Raw genomic sequence first — 13,328 nt, 5'->3', positions numbered from 1 at the left:
AGGGCAAATATGATCAGATGTCCTAAAACTGTCATTTAATACGTAATACAGTACAAGAGAACAGCTGAAATAGTTAAACAGGAATATGCGGCTCATAAAGTTCACGCTAAATTGTAGATCCCCTTGTTGCTGGACGGGCATGCCAATTCAAAGGTCGTAAAAATGCAAGGGCATACCACCTCCAAGTGTCGTAGTTAGTAATGCACAGTGATGTTCAAACCAAACTTCCGGTTGATGAGAGCCTTACTTCACTCACAACGATAACGGATATGCCTAATCTGATGTGATCGCACTTTAAGTTGGTCACACAGTGCAGCACCCGTTTGCTGCGAGTGAATAACGAGAAGAGTGCTTCGTAGGCAGCTGCTGTGGCGCAGAAGCGCGTTCGCAGGCGCTGCGTCACAGCCAGGAAGCGGCGCTCCCACGCCGCGCTATTATTCGGCCGTGATGCAACCGTAGCGACCAGTTCTGCCGTCCTGCACTGTCCGCAGCTCCCTATCTGACGTACAGTACGTACCGGCGGCCGTAACGCCCTCTTTGTCACTCTTGTCGCTAGCAGTCGACAGGCAGGGCACGTGCTATCGCCACCGCACCGTTAACACATTTCTGTTGCGCGATGTGCAGTCAAGCTGATGTCAACATCCTTCCATATGTTACAATGTTCACAAGCACTGGTGGGGCCACCAGTCCTTGTGAACTTTGTAACATATGGAAGGAGAAAAGTGACTGAAATTTCCGTACCACGTAGTCGATACAATGCAACTATACAAATGATGAATTACTGATCACTTCTTTTGCACCAGTTTATTTGGTCGCTAATATCAGTTCACTCACTAAAAATTTGTCTCTGCCAAATCCTCACGGAAAAGGACCATGACCATCGAGGTCGAAATAATGTAGAAAAATATTAGATGTTAAATCATTTTATATTGAGATCTGTCGGATTATTCCCGAAACGAGAAAACAGATTTTTAGACTGTTGGTATTAGTGACCAAATAATGAGGTGGAAAAAGCCGTGCTCAGTATTTACAAAATTATTGCATCCCTTCCGCGCGACTTCGTCACAACCTAACTGTGCATAGTCTACTATTTTTGAATACTTGAAATGTGTGAAGTGTGGCTCTGGGGCTACATGCGTAACTGGCAGGCTACGAACACGATGGGCAGGGGTTCTACCTCCAGTAGTCCGAGGATACTTTTATTTACATCTTTTTCCTCTGGCAATAATTCGTATATGTGAAAAACCCTATTTTCCCCGTGGTCCGGAGTCCACATAAATTGTTAGTCCTCCTGTAACTGACTGTAAGGCAATTCAAAGGTTTAAAGAAAGGCAAGGGCATAGTACATTCTATAGGAACCTGCCTAGCAAATAAGTGTGACGTTTACCCAGCCTCCGGACTGTTGACACTCTTTTATGGTGAGGAGCCTCTCACGTGCTGCAATCACAGTTGATAAACGTCGTGTGATGGAATCCAACAGGGCCTAGATATGCTCCAAAGAATAAGTCATCATTCTGTTTGCAAAATAAAGGATAATTAGTAAGTTTTTAAAAAAGATGTCGCTAATTTTGTAGTCCTATATGGTACCTTCGATGGCATATGTTTTCCATGTTTCATGAAAAACAGTAGACTTGAGATCGAATGTTCGGCACCGAAAGAGACAAATGAATATGTATGCAATTAGATCAAAATAATCTTTCTCCAGGTTAATGCATTTATTTCTAAAGGAACTTTGGCATCGGGAACACTGTGTACTTGGAATTACAAAGTGTCGGATCAGCCATGTTACTCAACGGACTTGGACCCGTCGACTTCAGCCTGATCTCATACTTAAAGAAATGACTAGAAAATATTTTGACACCAGGGAAGCATTAATGACAGCAATAGGTGAATCTTTCACCCTTCCCATAATCCCAGTTCAGAGGCGAAATGTACTCACCCAAAAAACTCAGGAAGAAGTCTCATGAACATGAAGAAAAATTTATTGTAAAATGAGTCGGTCCGAGTTTTTTAGTCACGAGAGTTACTGGTGTTCAACGACCTTTTGAAGACAATCTCATCAGAGACAGAAGAACAGAAACTCAGCTAGGGGAAGTAAATCGACTTCATTTGTTTAGAAAAATGACGGGAAACAAGTGGGTGGACGCAAATGCCTTATCAATGTGTCGCCCCTCTCGGTGAAAGGGAGGGGGCCGGTGGGGGGCACCGTCTCACCATCATCTCCACTGTCTACTTTTAAACCATATTATTTCCCAACGAGAAATGTACAGCGGGACAGTTGATCGTGCCGAGGCATATACATATACAACATCGACCCAAGTGAATATCGACCGCACTGCTGTACACAATAACAGCATACTGGAAACTAAAAAACTGATTTGTGTTATGTGTTCCAGCTGACAGAGGAAACTGTCACCGCAATCCGAGTTATAGTCGATTGGGTCAACGACGCTTTCTGGCATGTCAAGGTACTTTCATTTTTGCATGCTTTCCTACTGTTAGCCAGTAAAGTGCCAAATATTTCTACAAGGAGGTAGTCTCGGTCAAAACTAAAGATAAGTTCTTATAATGATATTTTCGGAAACCAACACCTGCTGAGATACGGGCCAATCTTAGCTCTCATTCTCATCCGTCTGTTACACAGCAATCGTGTGTTTCAGAATTCCTATTACAGGCACCCCGAGGTTTATAAGGGAAGTTTGACTATAGGGTGAAATCCCTCGTTTCACGGTACGTACACACACAATGAGGGCGCCGTCGTCTAGATCTGTTGTACAGGGCAAATGAGATAAACCGGATATGTGGCGTACCTTACAGAACGTGACACTAGGTCTTACGAGATGCAGCGAACCTCCCCTGGGCCCCGGACGCGTTCGCGATTACGTCTGGCAAGGCCAAGTAGTGTGACCTCCCAAGTTCGTAGTAGGGTCCGTATTGTAATTATGACATAACGCATCATTCAGTAGGAAACCAGCACCGGCTGCGAGAAATAGGTACGTTGACTGGAGGGTTGACTGTGGAGCTCCATGTAACCGCCGCGCTCTCGACCTTGAAAGAGGACGTTCTTCGTCACGTAGAAGAGAACCCGAGCCGAGTATTCGAAGCTTTTCCCTTGCCATTGGCTTCTGCAGGGCACAAATCAGAGCTCATTTCCTCCGTTGGGTGCTGATATCGAAGCGGAAGATCTGAAAGCGACCCTATCTTCAAATTTATTTTACATCCAAACGGTAGATTTCCGGACACGTGTTCTTTATCAAAATTATATCTACTTAGTCTGCCCTAAAACCTAGAAACCGGTAACAAGAATTGTGAAACGCCTGCTTCTACGTAACATTGGTAGGAATGAGAGAAGAGAACAGGTACTGGTTTCTGTATAGATCACTACAAAAACTTCTCTTCTAGTTTTGACCAACAGTACATCCTGTATGAATATGAGACTTTTCTTATGATCGTATCTACACTGAAGAGACAAAGAAACTGGTACACCTGCCTAGTACCGTGTAGGACCCCCGCGAGCACGCAGAAGTACCGCAACACGACACAGCATGGACTCGACTAATGTCTGAAGTAGTGCTGGAGGCAACTGACACTATGAATCCGGCACGGCTGTCCATAAATCCGCAAGAGAACGAGCGGGTGGAGATCTCTTCTGAACAGCACATTGAGAGGCATCCCAGATATGCTCAATAATTTTCGTGTCTGGGAAGTTTGGTCCAACGGAAGTGTTTAAACTCAGAAGAGTTTTCCTGGAACCACTCTGTAGCAATTCGGGACATGTGGGGTGTCGCAATGTCCTGCTGGAATTGCCCAAGTCCGTCGGAATGCACTGTGGACATGAATGGATGCAGGTGATCAGACAGGATGCTTACGAACCTGTCACCTATCACAGTCGTATCTAGACGTATCAAGGGTCCCACATCACTCGAACTGCACACGCCCCACACCATTACAGAGCCTCCACCACCTTGAACCGTCCGCTGCTAACATTTAGGGTCCATGGATTCATGAGGTTGTCTCCATATCCGTACACGTCCATCCGGTCGATAGAATTTGAAACGAGACTCGTACGACCAGGCAATGTGTTTCCAGTCATCAAAAGCCCAATGACGGTGCTGACGGGCCCAGGCGAGGCGTTAAGCTTTGTGTCGTGTAGTCATCAAGAGTGAGCTTCGGCTCCGAAAGCTCATACCGATAATGCTTCGTTGAATGGTTCGCACGCAGACACTTGTCGACGACCCAGCATTGAAATCAGCAGCAATTTGCGGAAGGGTTACACTTCTGTCACGTTGAACGAATTCTCTTCAGTCGTCGTTGCTCCCATTCTTGCTGGATCTTTTTCCGCCACAGCGATGTCTGAGATTTGATGTTCCACCGGATTCCTGATATTCACGGTACACTCGTGAAATGGCTGTACAGGAAAATCCCCACTTCACCGCTACGGGGACTGATGACCCAAGATGTTAAGTCCCATAGTGTTAAGAGACCATTTCACCGCTACCTCAGAGATACTGGTTCCCATCGCTGGTGCGGCGACTACAAGGGACTTAACATCTGTAGTCATCAGGCCCCTAGAACTTAGAACTACTTAAACCTAACTAAAGACATCACACACATCCACGACCGAGGCAGGATTCGAACCTGCGATCGTAGCAGACGCGCGGTTCAAGACTGAAGCGCCTAGAACCACTCGGCCACCGTGGCCGGCAATACTTATCATACGAGTATATAGGCGTTGCCGACCATAGCGCCTTATTCTGCCTGTTTACATATCTCTGTATTTGAATACGCATGTCTATACCAGTTTCTTTGGCGCTTCGGTGTATTTCACACTTCATAGTGACGATACGGTCCAAACTGGCCAAGTTAAGCATACAACATTTTAGTTAGCTGAATCATGTTTATTAGCCGATATGTACGATCTGTGCACCCAAGGATACGGAAAACAGTTGATAATGTCGTCACCACAAGCATCTGTCAATATTACCTGTCCTGGAGCCATTGCCACACAGCAGTACATTTTCTATTTTTTCCTCCTAGAAAACAGGTGCCAAAGAAAACAACTAAGACAGGCGTCGGCAAGCTGGCTGCCCGAGCAGTGGCGCAGATATCTTATCTCGCATTTAGGTGTCGCCTGACCGTAACACAGTTTGCAATGAAGCAAGCAAGAGGGGGCAGGCAGACTCTACACGCTTGACTTGTCGACGGCGCCGTCCTTTCAGAACACAGTTTACGGGCGCAGGCAGCTCTCTCCGCCTGACAAGAACGGAGCACGGGCGACCGCAGACCTCAGAACAATGTTTAGCGCAGCTCCAGCTAGCGCCGCGGGCGCTTTCCCTCCGGCTACGGACGCCGGCCACATCCTGTTGCCAACTCTGCGCGCGGAATTCCGATAAAGAAGCGGCGATAACACACAAACCGACTGAGCAGGTGGCATCGGAAACTCGGCGCACGTTCGGGCGCGGCGGAAGGCGGCCACGGCCCGTGACACGGCGCTCGCCTGTTGCACGGCTGCCCCACATATACGAGCCACGCTAACACTAGACTAGATTACAGCTTCCGTGCGGTTCTCTACATTCAGGATTATCAACGACTAAACCCATGCGCGTCGCCCACTCACAAATGAGAGCAGCTCTTTTTATAGAAACTGACGCTTGGCGATTTCAGTAGCACGTAGAAACATCAGGAAAACAACCGTGCACTACACCTGGCTTTTATGGACCCCGATCAAGTTTTCGAAAGAGCCGCCCCCCCTCCCTCCCCCCATGAGCCCAAATGGCAAGCGCTTCGTAACGACAGTATTATACCAGCATATGTGCGGTGTATTCGGGTTATCCTTGATTTGCATGTGAGGTTGTGTGTGTACCCAACCTGAAAGATAACCTTTCACAACGCAAAGGCACTAATTATTACGCGTTTCAACGTTAGGTGGACTGATAAAGCAAGGAATGAGAAGAGAGGAGAGGAAAGGTTTACATGAAAAAGACTGGAAATAAGAAGGGACAGGACAAAAAGACATGTTACACATTTACAAACGTTCATCTATCCAAAGGCATCCTAATGATGACACTGCAGTGAAAAATTGGTGTTTCTGAATTGCGAGTACTCGAGCCTACATTTTGGCTCTGAAGAAAATGCTCAACCATCTTAGCGGTGAAGTTTACACATCTGAAATACACCCGGTGGATCCATACGGCTCGTTACGAGTATGTTGGAAAAAAAAGGGCGCTACATAGACTGGAAATAAAAATGCTGCGCGGATCAATAATGGACGTCACAAGGCTGCGGCATCTGAAAAACGAACATTCAAGGGGAACGGTGGGGAGTGACAGCAGCAATCAACAGATTATAAGCAACACGCCTTACGTTGTATGGAAGGAGGCTGGATCATCGTGTAACGTCCAGTCGACGACGAGGTCATTAGAGACATAGCTCAATTGGGGGCAGGGTCGCATTCTTTTTATAAGAACAATCCCGGTTCTCCCTTAAGCGATTTAAGGTAACCACAGAAAACCCAAATATTAATGGCCAGGCTGGAATATGAACCTCTCCCTTCCTTAATGCGAGTCCAATGTCTTACCACCGCGCCACTTCGTTGGGCATAGCGTGTATAGTAGAGTGGAAATGTGCAGCAGAAGTACTCAGTTACTACACAGATTGTGTAATACATTTAGTGATATTCTTACGTGCTTCCGAGTCGAAGTGAACAGTAGCTATTTATCTGTTTTTAGTAGTACTATTTATTCTATTGTAACATGTTACGTATTTTTCGTTGTGTACTTTCCCGCCTGAGTAGCCGCTAGCGTGCAGTGAATTACTGACAGTGACTGGCTCAATGCTTTCTAGTAGCTTGCGTTTATCTTCTAAGTTTGGTAGTGCAAATACTCATCTACATGGATACATCGCCTGAAATGGTGATAACTCCATAGCAAAACACACCCTCCGCTATGATCCAGGAGGAAGCAGACATGGTGATGGTCCCAAAAAGCAATCGTTAGAAAAGGTCAAGGAAGACATGTACGCAGAACGCTGTGGCGGAAAGCAATCAAGCAGATGGACCGTGCTTCAGTGCGGGACTCACGATAGGAAAGGAGACTGATTCCGTTCCTGTGTCCAGACACATACTGGGTGACATTTCGTTGGGAAAAAGGGAAAGTATTGACGATGCGGCTCGTTCATTAGAGCATTGGATTCGCATTCAGGTGCAGTCAGGTTCAAATTTCTGTTAATCGATCCATATATACGTATCCTGTGTACTCTCTAAATCGCTTAAGGGGAATCTGTAGTGTAATAAATATTTAATGTACTGAATCGACTGTGAGAAAGCTAAGTGGCAAAGACGTTATCTGAGAGAGACTATGATAATTATATCGTTGACTCCGAATATTACTCTCTCTGTGGTTTACTCGTAACTAGGGGTAACTAGAGCTTTCTGTTCGCTTCTTTTGATGTTATGTGGAGAATTGTACAAGACACACAATAAACCGTTATTATCATGAGAACAAAGGTGAGCGTCTCGACCTTTATTAGTATTTTTGGAAGTATTGAAATAGCAGAATTGTTTCAGATTGAATGCGACGTGTACGGGAAGAGACGTGGACAACAGCACTCGAACCTGCAATCTCATATATGAATAGTTGCTAAAAATATCCAGCCGTCTCTCCCAAGACTCTTCACACGCGCAACAATCAGTAATTCTTTTAACAGCACTATCAGATACAATTTTATCACGTTGTTACGACCTTTTACTGCGAACATAACACATCGACAACAGACAGACAAAAAATAGACAAACACACATAAGAATCTACCACAAATCTCACTGTTGCACAGTTGAAAAGGGAGCGGCCGATTTTATTTTATTACATCCCACTGTCCTGAAACAGCCTGTCTACATACCCAGAATTGAGCTTTTATCAATAATGAATCATGAATGAACTTTATCATTTATCTTCCACTTCCATATGCGCTGTGACAAAGGAAAGTCATACCGCTAGCGATATCGTTGGCGGAAGACAGAATTCCTGACCAAGCTACAAAAAGCTTGCATAGCCAGGGGTAAAACGGGTAACTACGCGTATACTAAATGAAATAATTACTCTTCCCGACAGGGATGGTGTACGCCCAGTACATTTTCGTATCTTGTTCAATCCGAATTCGTTGTCCGTTTCTAATGACATCGCTGTAATCGTCTTGAAAAATGTGGAAAAGCAATAAGAGATGGAGAGAGTGGTGAGGATCAAACTACACAAAAACAAACTTCTAACATTACAGTACTACAACGAGTTCTTTCAAGTAAAGTTGAAGGAACTTTAGCTTTTGTCACTGTGTATGCTCCCGCAAGCAACGGCTTTTGCGCCAGGGGCGGCGGCTTCTGCAGCTTTTTACCTAAAGTAATAAATGCGACAGTGTAACTAACACATATTTTCGTTACACTGCACATACATTTTTATCAAAATTGATCAATGTTATCACTGGTCGTGAAGCCAAGTAAAGAGGAGGAACTTTTATATTAACGTCGTAAGGTTTCGATAACTGCCTTTCAACAAAGGTCTCCATTTTACATGAATCATCATGGTAAAATTTGATAATTGTTTATACGCTTGTTGGCAGCAAAAAAAACATGAATTATCTCATAATCTGTCTCCTTGACAGTATATTTGACATTTCGAGTTTCTTGAAGGAAGTTCAGTACCTTTCGTACTCACGAACCTACAGGCTTTTTATAACCGTTACGGCTAAAATTCACATACTTCGTGTGGAGTTCCGCCCGTGAAGTTTTATATAAGGTATACGTCTGCAAATTACGTCAAGCTGATCTACTGACAGGAAGAGCGGCAGATCAGAACAAGAGAAATATCGGCTCGTTGAGTTTGTAGCCCGCCTCTAATGACAGTCCGCCCCCTCTCCCTCACCAAAAAGTTAGGGAATTCAGTGAGCACTCGGAAAAATCCTGAAGTCGGCTGCACTTGGTTACGTCATGGATCTTAGACGATCCCTCACACGTCGCAATTGAACTAAACGTATGTAGCCGAAGTATACCATCTCTCATGGCACACTTTGAATGTATTGTAAGATGACTCCCACATGAAAATCCGAGCCTATTAAATAATTCTTAGGCTTCATCTTTCGAGATATCATCTAGGATGCAAGTCAATGACGTAAAGTATCCAGCCGTCGTATAAGGAGTAAGAGGCTTCAGGATTTTTCCGAGTGCTCAGTAAATTTCCTGGCAGTGTTTTGTATTTGAAGGGGTGGCGACTAGGAATGATATAGTATAATTACATTAAAGTACATCAATAATAATAATAATAATAATAATAATAATAATAATAGTGTCCTTAAGTAGTTGCATTTCATGACGATGATCGCCTGAAATAATGTTATTCCTGCGCTTCTGAGATTCTTTTCCCCTACTTTTCGCCGGCTGCTCAGTTTCCTCAGCAACTGCTGCGGTCCTTTTTTCCTGGGCGACGACCGAGAACCAGTAAATCTTCCTGTTTGGTTTGTTACTCCTTTGGTGTTCAAACGGGTTGGGTGCACTTAGTCGTGTTCCTCAGCCTCGACCTCTTCCAGCCTTTTTTAACCTGCCGGTTGGCACTACGGCACGCACAGCTCTCAGCTTTAATGGAGCACTCAAGGCACACCGCCACGTTAAGGCGGCACCCAATGAAGGGATAATACGCGCAGATCCGAATAAAGTGGCTTTTTCTGTCAACTACAAAAAATCACTTTACTGGGATCTGTATGCTTTAAGGGAGCTCATTTTGTTATTAGTTACACACTGCGTTCAGGAAGACCATCGGGGTTTGATGATGATCGTTTAAACGCGTTAATCCACAATAAGAACTGGCACATGTGATGAACTGTGATCACGCCACCATCATCCGATATTTGGATGTAATGGGGAAAGTTCAAACAGTGGGTGTATGGGTATCGCAGACCCTAAGCCAAAATCACAATTATCAGCGGCTGGCCATATGTGCATCTCTCCACTCTCGTGGACAACACCGACCATTCCTCTCCTATATCGTTAATGGTGACGAGAAATGATGTCTTTATGCTAACATACGGAAAAGAGAGGAATGGCTGAGCCCAAACGAAAACATCAACTCCCAGTAGAAGGACCTATGGGGATCCACGAAAGGTAATGTTATGCATCTGGTGGAACGACGACGGTATGGTGTGGTGTGGTGTGGTGTGGTGTGCTTCAAATTGCTTCCCCTAGGTGTAACCATCACTGCTGACATTTGCCGTCAACAACTGAGACGTCTTCCAGGTGCAATCCAACAACAACAAGCACGATGAAGACTGCGTGAAGTGATGCTACTCCACTATAACGCTTGCCCGCATCCTCTTATATTGACAAGAAAGACTATACAGGAGTTGGGATGGAACTTATTCCGCAGTCACCTTATTTAACAATTTTTCTCCCACAGATTTTCACCTTTTCCGCTGTATCGAATAAGCTACCAGAAACTTCCTTTCTGGATGAAAACGCGCTCCGAACATGGCTTGATGAGTTCTTCGCCTCGAAACCACGTGATTTCTACAGTCGCGGAACCAAAAAGTTAGTATAGCGCTGGCACTATATTATTGGTGACTTAAGTCTGTTATGTGTACCTGTTGTGTTTATTAAGCTTACGGAAATTGCAACAAACTAAGGCATCAATCCAACAGAAATTATTAATTATTATTATTATTATTATTATTATTATTATTATTATATTATTATTATTATTATTATTATTATTACGGTGTATTGATAATTTTTACTTATGGACCGTCTGACAGCAACTGAATAAAACACAATTTTAGTGCCATACGCGTTTCGCCTTTATTTTCTGCAAGGCATCATCAGTGGCCTGGAATATGTACATATGTTAACTATTTAATTTACATTTTTGTCAATGTCTCTATAGGTTATAAACAGTTTTGATGGTTGGTATTTCCTATTAAGTACTAATGTTTTGAACTGTACTTACAGGTTGCGTGGACAATTTCTTACATATTACGCTCCTGTTGCCTTTTTTATGTTGTTGTTCTTCTTATGAATGCAACAGGAGCGTAATATGTAAGAAATTGTCCACGCAACCTGTAAGTACAGTTCAAAACATTACTACTTAATAGGAAATACCAACCACCAGAACTGTTTATAACCTATAGGCACGGTGACAAAAATGTAAATTAAATAGCTAACATATGTACATATTCCAGGCCACTGATGATGCTTGCAGAAAATAAAGGCGAAACGCGTATGGCACTAAAATTGTGTTTTATTCAGTTGCTGTCAGACGGCCCATAAGTAAAAATTATCAATATACCGTAATATTACACGCAACTGAGGAAGACAGGACTACAAAAGTTGAAGATTATTATTATTACTAACAAGACAAGTTTGATGTTAGGAGCCGATATGTTACAGCTAAAGAACCCGAATTATCCTGACACCGAAGAGTCGAATAGCTGCGATACACTTTCCTGTTATAAGGCAAGCTTGCGTCCCCGGGCACGCCCGTGAATGGGACGGGAGGACCGCCGAGGCGTATACATAAATATGAGAAGCGAGACGGGGCCGGGGCCGGTCCGGGTCTTACCGCGCTTGACGACCTTCTTGTCGGCGTCGGCGTCCGCCTCCGAGAAGGAGGCGGCCTTGGCGAGGGATGCCTTCTTGCTCTTCTTGGCGGCGGCGGGCTGCAGCGTGGCCGCCTTGGCGTCTGCGGTGGCGGCGGGCAGCGGCGAGGCGCCGCCGGGGGGCAGCGTCGCCGCCTTCCTGCCGTTGCGCTCGCTCAGCAGCAGCTTGGCCGACGCCGAGGGCCCGCCGTCAGGGGCGGCAGGTGTCACCGTCATGGCTGCGCAAGACGCCGCACCGCGGTCAGCCGGGCTGCGCTGCGCTGACCAGAGGTGACTGGACTCTGGGCGAGGGGAAGCGGCCTGCGTCGCGCGGCGTCCAGGCAGTCTCGCCGCGGAGGTCTATCTCGCACTGGCGAGCCGCGCCCGAAAGCGGCCGCAGCGCCGCGGCCGCACCGCGATAAGGCGCCAGATAACGCCTTCTTACGAGGAGCTCGCAGGGGCCCGTTAAAGGGTACGTAGTACCCGACAAAGCAAACTTCAGATGCTACTTCTACAGACATACTCGGCAGGGCACTTCACCGTGTACGGCGGGGGGTACACCGTACTAATATTACTGATTTTCTATTCCTATTCGCGTGTTCAGCAAGGGGAAAACGCCTGTGTTCTTATTTCTCTGATCTTATTCTCATGACTCCAAGCGAGATATACGATGCTGGGAGCTTAATGACTCTACAGTCTTCTTCGAATAGACACTTCGAGGACAAAAGTCATGGGACAACGATATGCTCATATACAGATGCCGTTAGTATCGCGTATACAGGGTATATAAGGGCGGTGCATTGGCGAAGCGGTCATCTGTACTCAGATGATTCGTGTGATAAGGTTTCCGGCGTGATTATGGCCTAACGACGGAAATTAAGACTTTCGACGCGGAATGGTAGCTGGCGCTAGATGCATGGGGAGTCCATTTCAGAAACCGTAGGGAATCCAATATTCCGAAATCCACAATGTCAAGAGTGTGGCGAGAACACAAAAATTTCAGGCATTACCTCGGAAAACGGACAACACAGTGGCCAACAGACTTCACTTAACGACCGAGAATAACTGTGTTTGCGCAGTTGTCAGTGCTAGAGGATAAGCAACCCTGCGTGAAATAACCGGAAAAATCGATGAGGGACGTAAGACGAACGTATCCGTTATGATAGTGCGGCGAAACTTGGCGTTAATGGCCTGTGGCAGCAGACGACAGACAGCCTTCTGCTAACAGCACGGCATCACCTGCAGCGCCTCTCCTGGGCTCGTGACCAGATCGGCTGGACCGTAGACGACTTGAAAACCGTGGCCTGGTAAGATGAGTCCCAATTTCAGTTAGTAAGACCTGATGGTAGGGGTAGTGTAGCGCAGATACCACGAAGCCATGGACACAGGTTGTCAACAAGGTACTCTGCAAGCTGGTGGCTCCACAAAGATGTGGGCTGTGTTTACATGGAATGGAATGGGTTCTCTGGTCTAACTGAACCAATCCTTGACTGGAAACGGTTATGTTAGCTGCTTGAACATCTGCGGCCATTCATGGACATCATGTTCTCACACAACGATGGAGTGTTTATGGATCACAATGCACTTTGTCACCGGGCCACAATTGTTCGCGACAATTTCGAAGAACATTTTGGACAACTCAGGGAATGGTTTGGCCGCCCAGATCACCCACCTTGAATCCCATCAAACATTTGTGGGACATAATAGACATATCAGTT

The 13,328-nt window shown here is 45.5% G+C and overlaps 1 protein-coding gene across 6 annotated transcripts in view; it reads right to left on the bottom strand.

The window, feature by feature from the left end:
- LOC126473462 (actin-binding LIM protein 2) overlaps positions 1-13,328 on the bottom strand; it is a 361,677-nt gene that overhangs the window by 238,203 nt on the left and 110,146 nt on the right. For 5 of the 6 annotated variants that reach the window (XM_050100532.1, XM_050100531.1, XM_050100528.1 and 2 more), the window contains exon 2: positions 11,595-11,849. The exons of the other annotated variant lie outside the window; for it this stretch is intronic. In XM_050100532.1, the coding sequence (XP_049956489.1) occupies positions 11,595-11,847 (253 nt within the window). In that variant the 5' untranslated portion in view covers positions 11,848-11,849. The remainder of the gene's footprint in view (positions 1-11,594; positions 11,850-13,328) is intronic. 6 annotated transcript variants of the gene reach the window in all.

This window comes from Schistocerca serialis, chromosome 4, assembly GCF_023864345.2.
Source record: "Schistocerca serialis cubense isolate TAMUIC-IGC-003099 chromosome 4, iqSchSeri2.2, whole genome shotgun sequence".
In the NCBI taxonomy this organism is placed as follows: domain Eukaryota; kingdom Metazoa; phylum Arthropoda; class Insecta; order Orthoptera; family Acrididae; genus Schistocerca; species Schistocerca serialis.
Note: the sequence above shows the minus strand (reverse complement) of the source record. Positions and strands in the feature narration are given on the sequence as shown.